This window comes from Palaemon carinicauda, chromosome 2, assembly GCF_036898095.1.
Source record: "Palaemon carinicauda isolate YSFRI2023 chromosome 2, ASM3689809v2, whole genome shotgun sequence".
NCBI lineage: Eukaryota > Metazoa > Arthropoda > Malacostraca > Decapoda > Palaemonidae > Palaemon > Palaemon carinicauda.
This window is the reverse complement of record NC_090726.1, coordinates 134,479,716-134,504,669: the sequence shown is the minus strand read 5'-3', so window position 1 is coordinate 134,504,669 and position 24,954 is coordinate 134,479,716. Positions and strand designations below refer to the sequence as shown.

General features: G+C 41.7%; 1 protein-coding gene across 1 annotated transcript in view; it reads right to left on the bottom strand.

Moving 5' to 3' along the window:
- The window catches only part of LOC137627228 (general transcription factor 3C polypeptide 4-like), a 386,672-nt gene that overhangs the window by 36,312 nt on the left and 325,406 nt on the right, over positions 1-24,954 (bottom strand). The window contains exons 12-13 of the mRNA XM_068358312.1: positions 4,492-4,587; positions 5-90 (exon numbers count right to left, since the gene is read on the bottom strand). Of these exons, the coding sequence (XP_068214413.1) occupies positions 14-90; positions 4,492-4,587 (173 nt within the window). The 3' untranslated portion in view covers positions 5-13. The remainder of the gene's footprint in view (positions 1-4; positions 91-4,491; positions 4,588-24,954) is intronic.

The following is a 24,954-nucleotide window of genomic DNA, read 5'->3' as shown; positions in this document are numbered from 1 at the left end:
TTACCTGCCCTTATTAGATTCTCCTTCTTGTCAAATGTGTCATACGACCTTCACAGTAAAGACATGTAGCAATTCCTTCTATTTGCAGCTCTGCAAAAGTAAAATGTTTAGATCAAAGATTATAATCAAATTATGAAAATTCCTATATAAAAATGAAGTACTGTAGGTTGGTCAAGTTACCAACTATCTTTTTGAGATACCACCACTAAAAAAAAAAGACCTTCTAATATTACAGTGAACCCTCGTTTATCGCGGTAGATAGGTTCCAGACCCGGCGTGGATAGGTGAAAATCCGCGAAGTAGTGACACCATATTTACCTATTTATTTAACATGTATATTCGGACTTTTAAAACCTTCCCTTGTACGTAGTACTGTTAACAAACTACCCTTTAATGTACAGAACACTTAATGCATGTACTACAGTACCCTAAACTAAAACAGGCACAAATATTAAAGGCGATTTTATATCATGCGTTTCCTAAACACGCTAAAAAGCACGATAAAAAATGGCAACCAATGTTTTGTTTACGTTTATCTCTGATCATAATGAAGAAACAAACTCATTTAGTGTACACATATATGTATAGGTTAGTTTTTGCATCGATTTTATTGATGTATACAGTATGTTGATTTTGTTATTACCAATGTTTTACTTAATTTTTCTTAGGACTTCCAAATGAAATGTTTTTCTTTATGACGCCGCCTGAAACGACGGCGTCATAAAGTACGCTCAGTAAACAACCACGCTCAGAACAAAGAAGGCATTTAACGCGCATGATGAAAGTGATAAATAATGATATTTACAGTAAAAGCATTTACAAAATATGTTATTACAAATATTATTTACCGTATCTATATAAAATCATACAGTACATACTGTACGTAGCAAAGCAGGAAAACAATTTACGAGAGAGAGAGAGAGAGAGAGAGAGAGAGAGAGAGAGAGAGAGAGAGAGAGAGAGAGAGAGAGAGAGAGAGAGATTGTTTTACGTACGTAAATGTGAATTTTAAACAAAAAAAATATGATAGGTTACAACATGTATACTCTTCAGACTTTTAAAACCTTCCCTTTAACTTAATGCATACAGTACTAAACTATAAAACAGGCACAAATATTAAAATGTTAGAATATTAAAGTAAAAAATAAAGATTGTTACTGTACTCACCACGAAAGAAGTTCAAGAAAAACTTGAATGATGATGGCGATGAATTTGCTGCACAGTAGAAATGATGATGATGAAGCTGATGATGTCTTCTACTGTGCAGCCAATAATAGTATTTTACGTCTCTTCAGACGGAGGTGTCTTTTCCTGGGACACCTCTTCAACTTCTTCCTGAGACACTTCTTCAATTTCTTCTGAGGGCATTGTGATCGGAAGTTGCTGCCGCTGCTTCTTTTTTCGCAAGAGCATCCTGTAGGGAGCCATGTGTTCATCGATCTTGGTGCAGAATTGTACATAACGAACCATATCCTCGTCCCACTCTTGCGACATTTCTTTCACCTCATTCGCAAGCTTGCAGAGCTTGGCAAGCCGTTCTAATGTTAAGACCGTTTCTTCGACATTTTCTTGGATTTCTTCCTGTGTTTCACTGTCTTCACTGCCCGATTTCGTCAGGTCTTCGAGGTCTGCGGCCGCGTAACTTCTACTGTCTTTTAACATAGTATTGAGAAGCGTCACCTTCTCAGCAATCGTCATCATCTTTCGGTGCTGTTTAGGCTCACTACCAGCCTTAGTAGAAGCAGAAGGCTTGGGAGGCATTGTACAGTAGGGTTTAACAGAAAGTTCAACAAAAAGTTCAACTTAAAACAGTCACGCACAGCACAGATTAAAGTTCACAATTAACAACGTCAACACAGCGATACAGCGGGAGACAAAGTGACCGCAGAAAGAGATGCTGCGGGTTGGAGAAGCGGTCAAAACACCAATCAGAGGCTAGATTACAAAACTTGGGTTCTGATTCGTCATCTATCAGCGCTTGAACCAATCACAACCCAATTCAAAGTACAATATACCCTGCGTACAGTATACTGTACAGTAATAATAATAATAAATAATGATACTGTAATAATAATAATAATAATAATGATAATAATAATAATAATAATAACAATAATAATTTTAATAACAACAACAATAATAATAATAATAGCTTTACGTACGCTATTTTACGCTTTTGTTGTAGGATGTGTGTGTCTCTCTCTCTCTATGTCTCGTACGCTTATTCGAAATGTGATTTTTGCAACAAAGAATATTATTGGATGCAGTACTACGTACGTATACATACAAAAGATTCATGGAAAAGAAGCACTTCCATTACATTTGTAGTAATGTACAGTACAGTAGTAGCCAACAGCAGCCTTACACCATTCTAATATGGTATGACTGCATCTGATTTGCGTTTCATGTTCGATTTAATTTTACTACGTACTGTATACAGTACTGAATTATCGTATGATCACATTCTCTTTTCGTGTTTTATTTCTTTCTGTGCTTAATTATATGTCATATGTAATGCAATGAACAATCAGTAAGAGCAGATATTACTAATTACAGTATTAATGGAATTACAGGTAACGAAATATCGTATTTGGGGTCTTCAGATATTGCGGTATTTTCGAAATTTCCAGATAATCCGCGATATGTATATATATATGGGTTATGGAAAAAACCCGCGAAGTGGTGAATCCGCGATGGTCGAACCGCAAAGTAGCGAGGGTTCACTGTATTGCTAAGCCAGTCTAATGCTGGACCTTTAGTAGTGGGTTAAGGACCTTCCCTTCACCCACAAGTATGAATATTCTGAAATATTTTCTATTTGTCATTTTCATGTGACATTATTTCCAGCTTATGGGGTATACAACTCAAAATGAGTTAAGGCCCTTGCAACAGCCAGTCCCCCCCCTCCCCCAAGGATTAATGGTGTTTTAAATCATCTGAGATGACAGATTTAACGTGTGAAAAATATATTTAAAGAAGATTAATCTTTCAGAGAAAACTGAGCAGAGGGTGCAAAGAATCTCCTAGGAAAATAAGAATAAAGTTAACTTCACAATAATGAGTTTAATTAATGTTGGAATAATTGTAAAAAGATAGGAAAGGGGGGGATGAGCTGTTAGCTATAAGAACATAGACATTTGTTATGTACAGGAGATAATATTCATAGGCGCAAATACTAAATCAACTGGTAGTGACTGGGAGAAAAAGGAAATTCATGTGAAATAGCAGGGTTACAAAATTGAATGAAAAGGGGATACTATTTGAAGATAAATGGCAGAAGTGATGATAGTATGAAAGGTAAATGTATTGTGAATATTAAAATGATCTTTGGTAAGATGGAAATGCATGCATTTTCTAAAGCTAGAGACCAGAAAACAAGGAATAATAATTTTGTAAAATATTACTAGATGCAGTAGGCATAGTGAAATGCTACATGCAAGTTGAAAAACAGAAATCCCATAATCATGTGGTGCACCAAGTAAAAGTAGAAAGAGTCATTGAACATCAAAATTTTTGGTATATATTTTGTCTCATCATTAAGGTTGAGTAAAAATAACTGATTAAAAATAATTCTATGTAAGTTTTATATGACACTGTCCTTATTAGCAGAACACACTGGATTTGCAATGCTTGCTTACAGGAATGCATGAAATATCTCAGGAGGTTGGGCTCAAGATAAATAGAAGAAAGACATAGATGATGAGGACGCAATATTCAATGGAAGATGGAATATCATTGGAGGGAGAAAGGATTAACGAGGTAGAATCATTTAAATATTTAGGATATATGATCTCTAATACAGTCTTTAGAATTGGAGTTTAATGAAAGATTGAAAAAAGCAAATAAAATAATGGCTAGGTTAAATAAAATTTGGAAATCAAATCGCCTGAAATTACATATAAAAATCAGGCTCTATAGCAGTTTTGTGAGATCTGTGTTACTGTATGGACACACGTCATGGTATGACAATGAAACAATATCCAACAGATTTTGTAGGTTTGAGAACAAAACCCTCAGAAGAATATTGGGAGTTAAATGGCAGAACAGGATTAGAAATGAAACTAACTATAAGAGAGATAACTCGAGTGCCATATGTGGATGAGATCATGATGAGGGTTAGATGGAGATGGTTAAGGCATGCTCTTTGCACTTCCCAAGAGAGATTAGTTCACCAAACTTTCAACTGGGCTCCACAAAGCACTAGAAGAGTTGGAAGACCTAGGCCTACATGGCTGAGAACTATAAAGCGTGAAGGAGTGGACGATTGGAGAAATATTGCTTTAAAAGCTCAAGATAGAGATGATTGGCGAAATCTAACTGAGGCCCTTTACGTCAATAGGCGTAGGAGGAGATGATGAAATTTTATAGACACATACAAGTGTTATTACATCAGCTCCTAATAAGTAATATATATTAAACCTTTATCACAATGGTTGCAGGTTAAAGCTTTAAAATGTAAAGAAATGTGACAGAAAACAAGAAAATACTTACCAACAGCTAAATTATGTGTGAAAGATTTGCATCGTGAGCACATGATGATCGGTTTGGTTACAAGAAGAGTCCTACAACATCTAGGCAAAGTATGACCTGAAAATTTTATAAAAGAATAAGGTTTAGTTTCCTTCCTTTTACTTAATACTTTTATTTTTTTGTTACCAACATCATTATTTGTATTTGACTCAAAATGATTAATCCTGTACAATATATTCACTACTATAATAATGATATACTACACATCTTTACAATATGAATTTAAACAAAGGATTCAGAGAATTACCCTTTTTTAAATATTGTATGCCTTCAAAATATTCATCTACCATGATACTGTATGTGGTTCGTAAGCTCAAATATTGCGGTTTCTACATCAGGGAACACATTTAATATACTAGTATTTAATCTAATCAAAATTACACAAGCTGGTATGAATTAGGAAAAAAAGGGATTTTGACGAAGGAAAAATCTATTTCTGGGCGAGAGACCTGTGCCGCCCAGTGAAATGCTCCTTTAGCAACATTTCTAAGGTATATAACTGCTATATATTACCAGAGAAAAAATTGCATAGAAATGCCAGGTTGAACCCAGCTCGCTCACCTATATAAGGTGTCGATATGATACTGGGGCGTGATAATTCACAACCAGAGGTCTCGCACCATTTAGATATCTCCTCTTCAAAACCCCCGCCACAGCGAGGTGCCGATCAACACTACTACCACTAACCTAACCCACGCCAGTGACGTCACTCCTCATAGCACCCAAGGTTTGGGGCCCATGTTGGGAGGGAAGTCAAGGGAGGGTTCACTGGGCGGCACAGGTCTCTCGCCCAGAAATAGATTTTTCTTTCGTCAAAATCCCTTTTCTGGGCTCCGAGCTGTGCCGCCCAGTGAAATTGTACAAGAGAAATGGTCCCAAAACTTGGAACAATACCTGAGGAAGTAAAATAAAATCCAAAATAACAGGTAAGAGGATAGCAAGACATAGTTGATTAAGATTCACTATGTTCAGGAGGAATCACATTCCCTGCTGCCACTGTAGCAAATATAAGGCTTCCAGAGGTTTTAAACAGTGGCGTTTAAATACTGTTGGAGACTTCCAGCCTGTGTATTTAGTAAGTCCAGCGAAGTTCATAGTAATTAACTGAGGTAGCTACAGCTCGTATATCATGGACGTGAGGGAGTGATGTGGGAATGATTCTAGGTAGCTCGTTAATGAAATACAGAATCTGCTGTCTGATTCCTTTCAGGATGATGGTTCTTCCATCTTCTGTAATGGATAAGGGCCCTGAGGACTGAATGGAAGATATGTTTAAGTAGGCTTCCAGAGTGTTTACTGGACATAAAGATGGGTCCTGCAGAAGTGGGACAATCTTCCAGGGGAACCGTCTGTCCTGGGGGTCCTCATTTTCGTTAAAATCTTTTGTCAGGGGAAAGGAGTACTTCCCCTGACGAGAGAAATTCAATATGACCTGGATCTCTAGACAAGGCTGAAAGTTCTGATATTCTGGTGCCAGAAGTCAGGTTCATTAAGAACAAGGATTTCCTAAACAATGGAATATAATGACAAGTCTCGTTAAGAGTGTCTGAAGCCAACTTAAGTACAGTACGTCATTCAGAAACCAGGAAACTGAGCTAGGGTGAGTTGATGGTTTCAATCTGGCGCAGGTTCTCGGGATGGATAAGAAGTATGAATCGGTAAGGACAATATTAAAACCAATTGTAAAATCTTTTTCAAGGCTGACGTAATTGTGGTAATAGTACAATCCGCTAAGCCTGATTCAATAAAATTCTGAAGAAGGTTAATGTCAGATTCATAGTCATCGTCTCAACCTTTGAGTCCCTTAAAAACTTGCAAGTTTCATAACAGCCGAATCATACTTTCGAAGGGTGGATTCCTTCTTATCTGATTCTAAAAAAGGGATTTTGACGAAGGAAAAATCTATTTCTGGGCAAGAGACCTGTGCCGCCCAGTGAAATGCTCCTAATGCACCATTTCTAAGGAATATAACTGCTAATATTACCAGAGAAAAAATGTATAGGAATGCTAGGTTGAACTAGCTCGCTCACCTAATGGTGTCGATATAAACTGGGGCGAAATACCAGAGGTCTCGTACCATTTAGACTTCTCCTCTTCGAAATCCCTCAATAGTGAGGTGCGGTTCAACCTCCCCTGCCTCGCAGATCAGTACTACTAACTCTACCCACGCTTGCCCATCACTCCTTACAGCACCCTTAAATTTGGGGTCTGATCGGGGGGGGGGGGGGGGGGGAGCAACTAGGGTGGGTTCACTGGGCGGCACAGGTCTCTCGCCCAGAAATAGATTTTTCCTTCGTCAAAATCCCTTTTCTGGGCTCAATCCTGTGCCGCCCAGTGAAATAGTACCAGAGAAATGAACCCAAACTTCATTAACTATAAGGGAACGAATTAAAATCAACATAACAAATAGTGGTTTAATCAAGAGTTAACGTAGAAGACGGTCGTCTTTAATAACATCAGCATGATAAGGTATAATATCCCAGTAAGGGAAGACAAATGAACAGTAAACTTGAAATAAAACCAACTAAGGTCAAATACTGGAACATACTATATAAACTTGGACACTAAAGAAATACAGTTCGTATGGTAAAAGTAAATTGATCAATGATAATAAAATAAGCAATGTTACGAAATGGGAACACCCATGGGTGTGATATAACAAACCGAACTCAGGTAGGAACTGTAAGTGAGGCAGGTATGAGGAAGAAGGTGGAAGATATCGGATTCAGGAATTAGTTAGGAAGGAATTTGTCCGGGGGATACCACGCTCCCTGCGGCTACGGTAGCGAGTTGAAGGGCCTCTAGGTGTTTAAGATAGTGCCGCTTGAACACTGAGGGGGATTTCCATCCGGTATATTTAGAGAGATCTGTAAAGTTCATGTGATGGAAAAAATTTATTGAGGTCGCTACCGCCCGAATGTCGTGGACGTGAGGAAAAGACTCTGGATTAGCCTGTTTAATGAAATACAAGATCTGTTGTCTGATCCCTTTCAAAGTTATAGTCCCTCCCCGCTCTCTGATGAACAAGGGTCCCGAGGTCTTATAGGAGGTCCTTGATAGAAAGGACTTTAGAGTGGTAACCGGGCATAGGGAGGGATCCTGAGGGAGAGGGATAATTTTCCAGGAGGACCATCTATTCTGAGGGTCTTCATTTTTGGCCAAGAAGACCTTGTCTGGGGAGAGGAGGACCTCTCCTGACGGAAGGAACTCAATGTGGCCTGGGTTCCTTGATAAGGCAGCTAATTCCGAAATCCTGGCGCCAGATGCTAAACTCACGAGAAAGAGAGTTTTTCTGAGTAGAGGGATAAACTCACATGAATCGTTGATGGTTTCTGACGCTAGTTTAAGAACATCATTGAGAAACAAGGAAATCGAGCTAGGACGAGAAGATGGTCTCAGTCTGGCACAGGCTCTTGGGATCGAAGCTAGCAATGAATCTGTTAGATCTATATTAAAGCCGATTAGGAAAATCTTCTTCAAGGCAGACTTGATGGTAGTAATAGTGTTAGCTGCTAAGCCCGACTCAAACAAGGTTCTAAAAAAGGTTACTGTTAGGTTAGGTGTCATAAAGACAGTATTAGAATCCTTCAAAAACTTTGCTAGTTTTTTGACCGCCGAGTCATATTGACGAAGAGTGGAGTCTCTCTTGTCAGATTCTAAGAATAAAGTATTCTGGGGGTCTATGTTAGCCCCTTTGTGTGCCGCAAACTTCATGAAGTCCATAAAGTTAGGGTGTTCCGAATGTTTGAGGAAGCGAACACAGTGCACGTTTGTACTATCTGGGTCAAAGTCGGGTTGGGAATCTGGTGAGGGTGGAGATTCAGCTCCAGTAAAAGAGGAAACCAATTGCTCTTAGGCCAATTGGGGGCCACCAGGGCTACCTGACCTTTGAAGGCCACATAACATTTCAGTTTGTGGTTGGACTCCGTCGCGAAGAGATCTACCTGGAGATCCGGCACTTGGGAGAGGATCCATTGAAAGGATTTGCGATCTAGTGACCATTCTGACTCCAACGGTGTCATCCTGGAGAGTGCGTCTGCCACAATGTTCTGAACTCCAGCCAGATGGACGGCTGATAGGTGCCATTGGTTTGAGGCCGCCAGGGAGAAGATTGCTACCATCACATGATTGATGGGACCTGACTTGGAGCCCCCTCTGTTTAGACAACGGACTATGACTTCGTTGTCGAGGACTATCCTCAGATGTTGTTTCTTGGCCGGGGAAAGACGTTTCAAAGTTAGTAAGACCGCCAAGGCCTCCAGGACGTTTATGTGGAATTGTTGGAACATTGTGGACCAAAGGCCCTGAACCTTCCTGTGTTGGGAATAGCCTCCCCAACCTGATAGGGAGGCATCCGTGTGGATGACAATCCTTGGAGGGGGGTACTGCAACGGAACCGACTTTGATAGGCTCTTGGCGGTTGTCCATGGGAGAAGCCTCTTCCGAAGAATGGGAGGAAGGCGTGTCTTCTTGTCTCGACATTTGTTGTTTGCTCTGGAGCGCCAAACCCGGTTGATGTCTTTCAGTTTCGCTTTCAGAAGGAGGTCTGTCACTGAAGCGAATTGTAGGGACCCTAGAATCTTCTCCTGGTTCCTTCTGGAAGTTATCTTTTCCCCGAGAAAGCGTTTGGTATTTTTCGCAATCTCTATCCTCTTGGACCTGGGGAGACATAGAGTGTGAGAACGTAGGTCCCACCACAATCCCAGCCACTGAAATCTGGTCTCTGGTGTCAGACGAGACTTTCTGAAGTTTATTTGGAATCCCAGAAACTGAAGGTACTGGATCACCTTGTTTGTTGCCTTGAGACAATCCTCGACGTTGTCTGACCAGATTAGCCAATAGTCCAGGTATGCGACGACTTGGATTCCGTGGGATCGGAGTTCCTGAATGACCGATTCCGCCAGTTTCGTGAAGATTCTGGGCGCGATGTTGAGCCCGAAAGGCATCACTTTGAACGTGTAAGCCTTGTTGTCCAGTCTGAATCCTAGGAATGGGCGGAAGTGTCTCGCTATTGGAACGTGATAGTAAGCATCGGTAAGATCGATGGAGGTGGTGACGGACCCACGGGGAAGCAAGGTTCGCACCTGCGAGACGGTAAGCATGTGAAACCTGTCGCATTGAATGGACAAGTTTAGTCGGGACAGATCGAGGATGACCCTCCGGCTGTCGGAGTCTTTCTTCGGAACGCTGAATAAGCGACCTTGAAACTTCAGATGTTTCGTTTCCTTGATCGCGTTCTTGCGAAGAAGATCTTGGGTAAACAGAAGTAGGTCCGGTGTCGAGGGTTGATGAAATTTGTTCGGTGGAGGAGGCCCTTCTATCCAACTCCACCCCAGGCCCTTGGAGATTATGCTGAAGGCCCAAGGACTGAACCTCCAGCGACTCCGGAACGCATAAAGTCTCCCTCCTACCTGAAGATCTTCAGTAGTTGGAGGTTTTACCGCCTCGGCCACCACGAGACCCTTTTCCACGGGAGAAATATCTCCCTTTGCCTCTGTTCTGAAAAGAACCTCTCGAACCGGGGCCCTTGCCTCGTTGGTATCCTTGGGAGGAAACCCGGGACTCATAGACCGGGTTATAAACAGGAGAGCTAAACGAGTTCGAGGCCACTTGGCTTTCAGGGACGAGGACATACTTCTCTTGGGACTGAGACTTGGAGGTAGAGGGCTGGATGCCCTGAGTGACCGGGACCGACTGGACTACTTGAAGAGGTTGGCGGAATTGAGTGGAGTTATAAGGGCGTAGCCTCTTCCTGCCCCGGGAGTGAATGCTCGATTGTTCGAACTTCCGTTTGGGAGTGAGGCCCCAACGGACCTTAAGGCTCTGGTTTACTCTGGCAGCTTCGCTCAATACCGAGTTGACCATGTCCTCCGGGAACAGGTCCGGACCCCAAGCAGAGGCTTTAATGAGCTTATTCGGCTCATGGCGGATAGTAGCTTCAGATAAGACATGCCTACGGCAACGTCTTCTGGCCACCAAGAAGTCATAGCAATCTGCTAACAAAGATTGCAGGGTGACTTTAGTCCTAACCTTAAAGGCGTATTCCTCGTCATAGGTAAGAGAAAACATCTCCGCCATAGTCGAGACGTTGAGACTCCGGCTAAACCTAGACCGGGACTCGAACTCGAGTCGGATTAAGGTTTCAGGTAGTCTTGGGAGGCGTTCGCTGAATTGCGTCGATGCACAGTCAGCGGATAGCTTACCAGAAGTGAATGTCGATTGGATGTTAAGCCAACATTCATTATCTGATGGGAGCAGAAGAGATGTAGGATCTGTCTCCCGGAGTTGTGGCAAAGGTTTATCTTCGGACACTGCCTGAAGGGCTAATTCAACCATTTTGGTGACGCAAGGTGTGGGGGTATGTTCGTCCACAAGAAACATGGTGTAAGTACTCTTGTGGGAGGTCAGCATGGTGTTTGTACAACCCCACTCGTTTAAGGTTCTAACCCAAACAGACTGAGCCTGTTCCTTCGGAAAGATAACGGTCTCTTTAGGGACCTTATCTAGCCGGACAAGAGCCTCTTCCATAAGCCGGGCGAAGCCGGGGAAAGGGAATTGAAGGCCGGGAGGGAAGAACTCAAAATCTTCTATGGGCCGGGTCCCAAAACCCTCAATGGTTAACATTCCGTCCGTGAAAGGACAGTGGAGCGCCATTTTCACGGGTTGTTCTTCGTGAAAGGCGAAAGTTTTGAGGCGTCCGGGATGAGGAACTGCTGTTGTTGAGGCAGTCCTCCTTCCAGGGTGTCTAGTCTCCTGGTGATGGCAGAAAGCATAGAGCTAATCTGCTCTGAAACGACCCTCGTCATCATATTGGTGAGAGCCACCGGGTCGAGGTTGGTCGTGGTAACTAAGGGGGATGACTGCACTCCCGGGTCCTGAGACATAGGGGCGGTGCTAGCCGAGCCACTAGGGGCTCTGGGGAGGGGAGCCTTCTTGGGCTTGGATGATCTAGGTAGTGTGGGATTCTTACGAGTCCTCACTAAAGGTCTATTCTGATATTTGACCTTGGGAGGAACCGGGTGCGATCTCGGAGAGGATTCGCGGTTCCCTTCAAAACCTAAAAAGGAAGAATTATTAGAAGTTGAAGAAATAGAGGGGCTAAGAAGAGAGGTCTTAGCGCCAGACCCACCTGCCTCACCTACCACCTTACCTGTTTCCGATTCGTCTAAAACCATGGGCTCTATGTCTAAGTTCAGAGCCGCAACATTGTCTTCAATGGGGTCCGGGTCGTCAGCGATGTCCGTATCCTGAACGAGATTGAGTTCTACAGTTTCTGCAATGTCGGCAATTATAGGGGCCGCCACTTCCTTAGGCACTGCTGGCGAAGATTTTGCGTTTGGGTAGATAAGATTACAATAATCTTCGGAGAGGACGTAGGGCTTCTTGGCCTTAACGTTACGGGCGAAGCCGCCTACCCACACTTTCAAAGTGGCTCTTGCTGAGGTTTTAGCCGCCTGGGAACTCTGAAAGGACGGGGATAAGGTTAGCAAACCCGAGGGACAAACTGATGAATGAAACCGAAGATTCATAACAGAAGGCAAAGGGATGTAAATACAAAACGATTGAAAGAGGCTCACCGAATCTGAAGAGAGGGTGGAGATAAGGTCATAACAGACAAGGCAGTTGTCAGGGTGCCATACAACAATATCGTCCATCTGAATCCCACAGTCAGCGTGGGACCGACAGACCGCATGTCCGCAAGGTTGTTGAAGGACGGCCGCGCAGGCTGTCATCCGGCAGCGGACCACCTGTAAAAGGAATAGTCTATGAGCATCTACTAGTTTCTCTATAAGGGGTCCCGGAGGGTCCGGGACCTGCCAATAAAATAAAATGTATAGCCTTAGACTAAACATGCAGAGAACTGAGACTATTCCAAGAGCAACCCGGCAGAGCCGGGGATGAAAAAGGATGCAAAAAACAGTGATGAATAATGATAATCATAACTAGTTCCGGGGCCCCAGGGGCCGGGGAACAGGGCTGGTAAAGTAAACTTAAAGTAAACTTAAAGTAACTTAAAGTAAACTTAAAGTAACTTAAGATACATCCTTAAAATATAAAATAAAGAACTCCAATTATGATCTAAAACTAAAGTCTGTAATTGAATAGGGCTCCCGGAGGGAGGTTAGGAATCAAAAACTGTGTCAGTGTCAACAGATCCTGTAGTTAAGAGCCCGGAGGCTCCGATGTCTGATGACGGGAGGGTACAACGGGGGAGCGTGGGGGGAGCCAATGGAACCCCCACTACCCTACCGGAGGTACCGGGACGAAGGAAATGATCCATGTAGAATATAATATATAATGATATGGGATATAAATAGGTCCTATGCGGACGATAATAGCAGGAGGTACCGTAGGTGGGGACACTCCTAAGTAGAAGTGCTCATTCTTACAACCATAGCTAAAAGCAAAGGTTACACCAAGAAGGTGTAGGAATACCGACTAATCACGTGTGATAGTCCCCGGTGGTCCCGGCCCTCCCCCTCCCCCGACCGATGGCCAATCGGGGCGACGGGAGGGAGACGAAAAACCGCCCGGTATGAATGAGACTAAGTCACACCCCGTGGGTACACTCAGTCCTCAATATGTCGGAACGTTGAGGGAAGACTGAGGAACAAGCATACTTGACCCGTATGTCATAACCAACAACCATCGAGTGAGAGGAAGGGTGTACACAGGAGGAGGGGGGGGGATGGAATAGCCTCCCCAACCTGTGGGGGGGGGTATGGTACCGGGGAATCACCAGTGCGGGTGGTGGTAGACAGCGCTACCAACTGGAGATCCCCTCAACATGACATGAAAATCCCAAAAATATGATCATAACGGAGTAAAGCAATAAATACAATATCAATGCACAAATACATAAAAATAATTAATGAATTAAAAGCGAAATCACGAAAGTACGGCTAGGCATGCAGAAATAATATGGCGAGAGAGGGACTCGGACGAGTGGTAAGGGAGGAAGCATGACGCCATCCGCAGATGGAAAGCAGGGGTACCAACCTAGTTACTGAAGCGGTAGATCGAACAGTAAAAACAAAGATACGCGAGAGTCCCACTCGAACCAAATGTAAAACTAGGTGGAGCATAATAAAACTAAAAGGTTTAATAACAATAAGTGAGACGGTCGTCTTTAATTGCTCCTAGAACTAGCGAAACAATATCAATGGTGACGCTATCCACCAACCTGCACGAATGCAGGCATACCAACATAACCTACGCCTTGATGAAACGCTAACACTGATATCATAGGATAACATAAAAATAATGCTAGATGAAAGCATATAATCGGTGTACTATCTGAATGTAAGGAAAAAACTCCTAAAAGTTCGAACGAATATTAATGACGGACGAACTAGCGAAAAAGGGCAGAGCCGAACCATGAACGGTAAGAACGGGGACGCCGTTCATATATAAACACTTCTCAATTAATTAAAAACAAAGGCTACACTGCCCAATCACGCTTAAACTCATGGATAAAGTACTTAACTTCGATGGGGTATCTTGGGAATCGGCCATCGAGGAGAAAATAATGATAAATCCAAGGGTAAACACGAGAAAAAACACGGACTTAATAATAACAGGTGCTATAAAGGAGTGATGGGCAAGCGTGGGTAGAGTTAGTAGTACTGATCTGCGAGGCAGGGGAGGTTGAACCGCACCTCACTATTGAGGGATTTCGAAGAGGAGAAGTCTAAATGGTACGAGACCTTTGGTATTTCGCCCCAGTTTATATCGACACCATTAGGTGAGCGAGCTAGTTCAACCTAGCATTCCTATACATTTTTTCTCTGGTAATATTAGCAGTTATATTCCTTAGAAATGGTGCATTAGGAGCATTTCACTGGGCGGCACAGGATTGAGCCCAGAAATAGCGTATTTGAGGATCAATATCTGCACCCCTTGAGCTGCAAATTTCATAAAGTCCATAAAGTTAGGGCATTCTTAATTTTGAGGAAGCTAACACACCTGCGAGTTGTACTACTTGTGTTAGTTTTGGATTGGGGATCTGTCGAGGTGGAGACTCAGTTCCACCAGAAGGGGAAACCCGTTGTTCTCGGGCCAGATGGGGGCTACTAGAGCAACTTGGCCTTTGAAAGTCCTGAGCTTGTCTAACACTTTCATCGACAGATTTACTGGTGGGAATAGGTAAATTCTCTCCCAAGTGTTCCAGACTAATGACATTGCGTCTGTGGCGTAAGCCCGAGGATCCGGGTTGGGGGCTACGTAGCACTCTAGTTTGTGGTTGGACTCTGTTGCAAACAGATCTATCTGGAGATCCGGAACCTGAGAAAGAATCCATCTGAAGGACTTTGGATCTAGTGACCACTCCGACTCCAGCGGAGTTGTCCTTGAAAGTGCGTCCGCCACTAGCTATCTAGAACAAACCTGATATGTTGGTTTTTGGCTGGAGCCGGTTGCTTAAGGTCAAAAATACCGCCATGGCCTCTAAGACATTGATATGAAGTGGGCGGAATATTGTCGACCATAGTCCCTGGACTTTCTTGTACTGAGAGTATCCCCCCCCCCCAGCCTGTTAAGGAGGCGTCTGTGTGAATGACCAGCTTGGGGGTGGATATTGTAAGGAAACGGATTTGCCAGATTTTGACCTTTGTCCATGGTTGAAGTCTTTTCTTCAGAATTGGTTGGAGTCGAGCCCTTTGTCTCGATATTACTCGTTTGCCCTGGAGCGCCATACTCGGCTTATATCTTTCAGTCTGGCCTTCAGTAGTATATCTGTTACTGAGGCAAACTGGAGGGCACCCAGGATTCTCTTTTGATTTCTCCTGGAAGACAATTTGTCTTTGAGAAAACGTATTGTGTTTTGCTATATCGTTCCTCTTGGCTGTTGGGAGACACAGAGTGTGGGAGCATAGAACCCATTGAATCCTAGCCATTGAAACTTGTCTTCGGGACCAGACGAGATTTCTCGAAGTTGATTTGGAACTAAAACTGTTGTAAGAGATTATCACTCTGTAGTTGCTGTGAGGCAGTTCTTGCCTAGTTGAAGCCTAGAAACGGATGAAAATGCCTTGCTATCGGAACATGATAGCAAACGTCTGCAAGATCCATAGAGGCGGTGACGGCCCCACAGAGAAGCAAGGTCCACACCTGAGAGACGGTCAGCATGTGAAACTTGTCGCATTGAATGTAAGAATTCAGAAGTGACAGGTCCAGGATTACTCTTCGCTATTCTGAGTCTTTCTTTGGCACGCTGAACAAGCGACCCTGAATTACAAGCGATTTACTTCCTTTATTGCCTTCTTCTGCAATAGATCGTTTTCATATAAGACTAGCTCTACCGTTGGATGTTGATGAAAACTGGTTGGTGGAGGGGGCCTTTCTATCCACCTCCACCCCAGACCTTTGGAAATTATGCTGAAAGCCCAAATGTTGAACGTTCAACGGTTCTGAAAGATGTAAAGTCTTCCCCCTACCCGAGAACTCCCAATGATTTGCTGCGGATTTACCTCCTCGGCCTCCGCGGAATTCTCGGCCTCGAGAGTAGCTGTTGCGAAAGGTTCCTCTCGAGCTAGTGCCTCTGGCGTCCTGTTAACCCTGGAAAGCACCCTGAGTTTCAAAGGTGGGGTTAAGGGCTGGGGAAGTAGCATAGGAGGTAGTTGCTACTTGGGACTGAGGAACCAGCACGTATTGCTGTTGGGGTTGACCCTTCGAAGTGAAAGGTTGACTCCCTTGTGCCACCGGGATGGTCTGAACCACCTGTTGGGACTGCCGGTTTGGAAGGAATGGAAAGGTCTCAGACTCTTTCTACCTCGAGATTGGTTGCTGGCCGGTTGGGGACTAAGCCCCATCGAACCTTGAGGCTCTGATTGACCCTAGCAGCTCCGCTGACGACGTTGTTGACTAAATCCTCAGGGAATAAGTCAGGGCCCCAGACTGGGGCTTTAATGAGCTTGTTAGGCTCATGTCTGATAGTGGCCTCAGACAAGACATGCCTACAGCAACGACGTCTGGCCGCAAAGAAGTCGTAGGAATCAGACAGTAAGGTTTGAAGTAATGACTTCGTCAAGACCTTAAAAGGTGGTTCCTCTTCATACATTAACCCTGGATAGGTACGGTGGGTCGTTTGCGACCCCGAGCGTCAAAAAAAAACAGGTTTTTCTCACGTGACTCACCCCTGTGACTGAATTTGTGGGTGATCGACCTGCAGGAGGTGTCTCCCCTACACGCTCTAGTAGTGTCCAGATGTGCATTGCTGTAGCTGTACTCCTTCCCCGATTTCTGAGACGCGTCGGGGTCGTTCGCGTCCGAGTTTACCCTTCTGAGGTAGTTTGCATAATTATCAAAGTTATTACGTATTATGAAATTGTCGTAGAATGGTGCAACTTGTATAGGTTATCAGTTGTGGAAAGTCTTGGTGGATTGTTTGGCTACCATGTGCATGTTTTTTTTTTTAGTTAAAATGTCGTTCATCACCACGAGGACCATTTTACCGCGAGTGCCCCTTTTTCATTTTTTTTCATTTTTTTGCCAAGTCATTTTTCCGTAAGATATTGCCAAATAGTGTCGTAAAACTTTTGCTTGGTTAGTGTTGGAAAGTGTGTCTAGATGATCTGGCTACCCATGCATGACTTTGTTTTTGTCAGATACGACGTAGTTATTGGTATATTGGGTATTTAACTGCGGTTACCAATTTCTGTTTTTTTTTCAATATTTGTAAAAATTTCTACGTAGTAAGGAATTGCCGTATATTATTCATTTTTTTTTCATGTTTATGTGTTAGAAAGTGTGCCTTGATGGTTGGGCTAACACGTGCATGTCTTTTTTTTTATCTGAGATGTCGTATATTAGAATGTCGGGCATTTTACCGCGAGTGTCCCTTTTTAATTTTTTTTAATTTTTTTGCCAAGTCATTTTTCCGTAAGATATTGCGAAATAGTGTCGTAAAACTTTTGCTTTTTTAATGTTGGAAAGTGTGTCTAGATGATCTGGCTACCCATGCGTGATTTTGTTTTTGTCAGATACGACGTAGTTATTGGTATATTGGGTATTTAACTGCGGTTGCCAATTTCTGTTTTTTTTCAATATTTGTAAAAATTTACTACGTAGTAAGGAATTGCCGTATATTATTGATTTTTTTTTCATGTTTATGTGTTAGAAAGTGTGCCTTGATGGTTGGGCTAACACGTGCATGTCTTTTTTTTTTATCTGAGATGCCGTATATTAGAATGTTGGGCATTTTTCCGCGAGTGCCCCTTTTTATTTGTTTTGCATTTTTTTGCTTAGTCATGTTACCGTAAGGAATTGGCAAGTAGTGTCGCAAAACTTATATTTTTATAGTGTTGGAAAGTGTTTCTAGATGATCTGGCTACCCATGCCTATTTTTTTTTTAGCCAGATATGGCGTATATATAAGTATGTGTTCGATTTTCCTGTGATTGCCATTTTTTCGTTTTTTCCCATTTCTTTCAAAATTACTACGTACTAAGGAACTATCACAGAGTAATATTTCATTTATATGTTTATTTGTCGGAAAATATGCCTTGATGGTTTGCCTAGCACGTGGCTGAAATTTTTTTTTTTTCTGAAATGCCGTATATTAGAATGGCCATTTTTCCACGAGTGCCCCTTTTTATTTGTTTTGCATTTTTTTGCTTAGTCATGTTACCGTAAGGAATTGGCAAGTAGTGTCGCAAAACTTATATTTTTATAGTGTTGGAAAGTGTTTCTAGATGATCTGGCTACCCATGCCTATCTTTTTTTTAGCCAGATATGGCGTATATATAGGTATGTGTTCGATTTTCCGGTGATTGCCATTTTTTCGTTTTTTCCCAATTCTTTCAAAATTACTACGTACTAAGGAACTATCACAGAGTAATGATTCCTCTAGATGTTTATTTGTCGGAAAATTTTGTTTACTTTTTTTTGATTGAATATCATCAAATTTTTTTAGCTAAAATATTGTTTTACATTTTTTTTTTTTCGATTTTATTTCCCTTCAAAAAAAATTTTTTGGGTTAGAATTTTAATTTTATAGTCGTAAAATAATCGACAATTATCCAGCAACCCACCATACAATTTTTATGCATATCCAATAATAATTAGATTAGTAAATAACACCTTGAAATTAACATACCCTTCCTACATTTCAAGTGACAGATTAGGGAGTCTGAGTCAGTGTGGTTGGCGGCCATTTTGTGGACATATCCGAAGCGTAAGCTGCCCTATCTATATATATTCTTGTTCCCTATAGAATTTGTGATATTTTGGTGTATTTTTACCTGCATAAATATCATATTATATATTAAATATATGTATTTTTTTACGAAATTTCCAAGTACTCAAAAAAGTACCTTTAGATATGGCCCCTGATATAAATGTAATTTACAAAATAATGAAGATTTTTTTACATATTTCTATTTTAGGATAACATATGTTTATTCCCTAAAAAAATTAACCACTTCCGATTTCATTTGGGTACCCAAAAAAATTCATGAAATTTGGACAATTTTTTTTGGCCAAAAAAAGTTACCCTTTTTTTCTCATTTCAGATCTTCACCTCCATGGGTCTGACTTCATCCAAAATACATCAAGATGTGTCCTAAACATTCAAGAATCAATTCCTAAAAGGATTTGTGTATATATGTATAAACTTTTTTTTTATGAATTTTTATGTCAGGTCTTTTTTTTTTTCTACTTAATTTTTTAAAATATTTATAATAAATAGTTTTTCTGCAGATGAGTAGTATTTATCTTTACAGTTGTTTTAAGCATTCATTGAAGTTTTTTTTGGCAAAAGAAAAAAGGAGGTTACTGCAAAAACTGATTTTTCAAGAATTTTTTTTGGCGTCGGGGTCGTTCGCGTCCGAGTATACCCTTAAAGGGGTGTCCGAGGACCGTACCTATCCAGGGTTAAAGAGGTCTTTTCTGCCATTGTAGCCGAGTTGATAGATCTACACAGGCGCATACATGCTTTGAACTCGAGGCATATCAGGGATTCCGGAAGCCTGGGTAGCCACTCACTGAACTGAATGGAAGCATAGTCAGCGCTTAATTTACCCGATGTGAAGGTCGCCTGGGCGTTAGTCCAGCAATCGTGATCCCCCGGGAACAGGAGGGAAATCGGATCCGTTTCCTTCAGTTGCAGTAACGGCTTGTCCTCGTTTATTGCCTGCTGAGCAAGGTCCACTATCTTAGTGACACACGGAGTAGGGGTTTACTCATCCACTACAAACATCGTGTACGAGCTCTTGTGAGGTGTTAACATAGTGTTAACACACTCCCACTCGTTTAAGGGCCGGACCCAGGTGGACTGAGCCTGCCCCTTTGGGTAAATTTCGGTTTCTTTAGGGACCTTATCAAACCTTACGAGTGTCTCCTTGGTAAGGCGTGCAAAACCAGAGAAAGGGAACTGTAGACCCGGCGGGTAGAATTCAAAATTTTATACAGGCCGGGTGCCAAACCCTTCGATGGTTAACATACCATCTTTGAAGGGAGAGTGCAAGGCCACCTTCCACGGATTGCTTTCGACAAATTTCGGGAGCTTAGAGGCATCCGGGATGATATATTGTTGCTGTTGAGGTAGCCCATAACGAATGAGACCCTGTACGAGGCTATCTGGTTTAGCATTCTCTCAGTGAGGGTGCTAACAAGGGAACCCATTGCAATATAAAATATATACACATATATATATATATATATATATATATATATATATATATATATATATATATATATATATATATATATATATATATATATACAATATACACATACATATATATGGATAAATATCAACACAACATCGTGTTCAAAATAGAAATGAATTTCTACCTCATACTTGGGATCGAACACTGGCCCCTTCTAATGAAAGGTCAGGTCGAAACCAACCATGCCAGGAGAGGCCATTGCATCAAATCTTGAAAGGGCTGCCGGATCGAAGGGAGCCTCCGGGGTCGTAGGTTTCAGGCTGGGCTTCGCTCTCGACCCAAGAGAGGAAGAAGCAGCTGCGGCTGAGTCTTTGGGGACTCTGGAAGACGAAGTCTTAACTGGTTTGGTGATTTGGAAGACCTGTGAGTCTTTGTTAGGGGCTGGCGGGTAGCTTTAACTTTAGGGACAACAGGACGTGGCCTGACATCAGCCACGTGCTTCCCTGAAAACCCGTAAAAGGAAGAGACACAGGGTCTCTTTACCCTGACACTCTGGGCGAACCCGCCGACCCAGATCTAAAGAGACGCCAAGGTAGAAGTCTTGGAAGACTGCGAGCTCTGAAAGAGAGTATATCGTTACTAATAAACAAGGTAACTTCGTTGGGAATGTAAAATAAATAGATCGAGAAAAATGTTTAAATCGATCAATTACAAAGGAAATAAAATGAAAATCCCAAAAGATTATATCCGAAGTTAAAATTATAGATAGTAACCACAGGGGCAACTACAGAGTATCCCATAGTAGGGTAGTAACCTAAAAAGATCCGGGTGCTCCGAATTCTTAAAATAGACCGGTATGAAACTGGGACAAAAGGCTATGAACAAAATTTCGGACCGGTATAGTAACCGGGGAAAAAACTTTTCATAAATTAACTGACATTGTTAAAATAATTCCATAAAAAGTGAAGATTATCAATGAAATAATATTGTCATAGCGAGAAATAAACTATCCCGTCGCTACTGGGGAAGTATAGAATAAAATGAAGATACATGAGTATCCCATAATAGGTCAGTAACCTAAAAAGATCCGGATGCTCCGAATTCATAAATTAAACTGATATGAAACCAGGACAAAAGGCTATGAACAAAATTTCGGACCGGTATAGTAACCGGGGAAAAACTTATCATAAATTAACTGACTTTGTTAAAACAATTCTGTAATAAGTTAAGATTATCAATGAAATAATATTGTCATAGCAAGAAGTATACTATCCCGTCGCTACTTGGGAAGTATAGAATAAAATAAAGATACATGAGTATCCCATAATAGGTTAGTAACCTAAAAAGATCCGGGTGTTCCGAATTCTTAAAATAGACCGATATGAAACCGGGACAAAAGGCTATGAACAAAATTTCGGACCGGTATAGTAACCGGGGAAAAACTTATAAAATAACTGACTTTGTTAAAACAATTCCGTAATAAGTTAAGATTATCAATGAAATAATATTGTCATAGCAAGAAATATACTATCCCGTCGCTACTTGGGAAGTATAGAATAAAATAAAGATACATGAGTATCCCATAATAGGTTAGTAACCTAAAAAGATCCGGGTGCTCCGAACTCTTAAAATAGACCGATATGAAACCGGGACAAAAGGTTATGAACAAAATTTCGGACCGGTATAGTGACCGGGGGAAAATTTATCAAGAATTAACTGACATTGTTGAAACAATTCTGTAATAAGTTAAGATTATCAATGAAATAATATTGTCATAGCGAGGAATATACTATCCCGTCACTACCGGGGAGGTATATAATAAAAAAGGGTTTATAATAACATGCTATCTTATAATAACATGCTCCCTGTTAAACAATTCCGTAATTAGATATGATCATTCAATGAAATGATATTATCATAGTAGGAGATATACTATCCTGTCATTACTGGGGAAGTATAGGATAAAAATGTTATAATAACATGTTATAATAACATGCTACCTGTTGGCTCCGGGGAGACAACTATGAGAGACCAGGGGATCGTAACATGCCTACCGGGGTAGGGGGAGTCGAAAGGGGAGGGAGGAAGGGGTTCAATGACTCCCCGCCAGCCACAAGAACCCAAAACGAACACCGACAATAAATAATATAACAACAAATATCCGCTCTTCCGTGATACCCCACGAACAAAATTTCTACGTTATAGTAGAAACTAAAATAATACAGTACATAACGAAACATAACCAATACACAACCGAGTTCCCCCCCGCCGACCGATGGCCAATCAGAGCGGCAGGAAAAAAGGCTACGACAAGGCAGGAGAATGAATGTACTAGACTGAAACCCCAGTGGATGTTCTCGGTACCAACTAATGAGTCATAAGGTATCCCAGGAAGGGATGGTGTGAGGGGGGGAGGAGGTGGTGGCAAGGCTGAGGTACGAGCGGACTCGATCCGTAATGCCAAACCGCTCACACAACGTGAGAGACGAGAGGAATCCCTGAATTGGGGATAATGGGGGGGGGGGGGAGGAGGCAACGAGAACTAACCAATGAGGGGGCAGGAGGCGATCACGTGGACATGAGGGAGGACAGGAGTACCAACCTGACCGATGGAACCACGTAAGTAAAACGGAATGATCATAAACGGAACGAGCAATAAAATAGTGTAAAATAATGTACAATAATGTTAAATGATGTAACACATTGAACTGGTTTATAGGCATGCGTAACTTAAAATAAAATTAGTAAGAGAAGGACGCAAGGGAATGGCAGGGGGATAATAGCTGGCAGCCCTCCAGAGCGGGGAGGAGTCGCACTGGACAGGGATACCAACATAACTTCTACCTCGGGTAGATGCCGAACGGTAGGAAACAAATAAAATAACAACTGCCCCGCGAGAGTCCCACTCAAACTAAGTGATAACTAGACTAGATGGTAATCGCAATAATTATTAATAAGATCAATATATAATATCAATAATATAATAATATAAACACTTAATGCAGTAGCGAAACCAACTAGACCGTGCCCGAAGGCAGGCTTGCCAACCGAGTTCAAAACTATGATACGTAGTATATCATCAAAACATCAAAATAGTATCCAAAGCACAATGATGAGGTGTAATCGGTGAGAAAAACCTCCAAAATAAGGTTCGAAACAAAAAACAATCAGTATGGAAGACCAATTGTAATACGTTAAGAATGAGCGAAGGCGGTAGCAAGCCAGCAAGGGAGCCGCAAGCGGTCTGACAAGAGGAAAAAATAAAACCTCGAATAAAATTAAAATGAATGGCAATGCTACCCCCAAAAGCTCAAAACTCATAGATCTGGTACTTAACTTAGATGGGGAGACCAGGGAATCCGCCATCTGCACAAAGAAATGAGATATGAACGAAAACACCGAAGAGAAAAATATACAAATGTTCATGGAAAGATGTGCTATAAAGGAGTGACGTCACTGGCGTGGGTTAGGTTAGTGGTAGTAGTGTTGATCGGCACCTCGCTGTGGCGGGGGCTTTGAAGAGGAGATATCTATATGGTGCGAGACCTCTGGTTGTGAATTATCACGCCCCAGTATTATATCGACACCTTATATAGGTGAGCGAGCTGGGTTCAACCTGGCATTCCTATGCAATTTTTTCTCTGGTAATATATAGCAGTTATACACCTTAGAAATGGTGCTAAAGGAGCATTTCACTGGGCGGCACAGCTCGGAGCCCAGAAATAGGTTTTAGACCCAAATTGGGGAAGAAATCAATGAATGTTCCAGCACCTCAGAGACCATCTCAACCCTTATGGCACAAAATAGTAATCTTCTCTTGATCACAAAACACACAAAGGCTACTACAGCCTGGGAAACCTCATCCAAAACAAATTTAACTAAAGAGGTCAAATAATCCAAAATGAAATTCAAATCCTGATGGCCTACAAATTTCTTTTTTAAATGACTAGCATCAACTCCTACTATAGAATAGGAAAAGGAGAGTACTGTATTTCAAGAAAACTTTATTACCCACTATCATTTCTTCAGTAAACCAGCTTGTTGACCAAGTAGTTAAAGCTATTAATAGTGGGCTCAAGAACGGAGATTAGATTACAGTCCAGAGCAATATTTGGTAACTAATTGGTAAATATAAACATAAAGATAAGTCTTATAAAAGTCTGAAAATCTTTGTGGCATAGAAGGCTTCAAAATTAGATGAGAATTATAATTACCAGCCTTTCTTTGCTTTTGAGTTGACAATTTATCGATTACATCCAAAATGAAATGAGGAATAGAGGTGAATAAATCTTCTTGGATGAGTCATCTCCAAAGACTTGGAAGAATGAATAGCACCAGAACTTACTTTGATCAATTTATTTGGATATTTTTCTGCAATAGTTTCCTACTGTTCTCTTCATCCTCATCCTCCTGTTTAGAAGGATGTACAGAGACAACATTACTTACTGGTTTCCCCTTTTTTTTTACATATCTGCTCGAGAGCTGAAACACATTTGTTTTTCAAGGGACTCATTTTGGCTATTGAGGTACTAGCGCTTATATTTACTCCGTTAGAGTCAACCCCCGATGAGTTAGTGGCTGAGTTTGTAAGTGATGATGCAAGCCATCCAAAACATGATGCAACTGATCAGCTTTAGATAAAACTATCAAATACATTTGCCGTACGAAATCATAAGTTATGATACAACATCCAAATAGGAGGTTGACCTTGAGCGTTTACTTCAGCAAGTAGAGGAATATTAGGATGCAGGCTACCAACTCGGCCTCCTGCCTTGCAATATAGTTTTTTAAAAGAGAGGATAGGATTGCAGGAATGT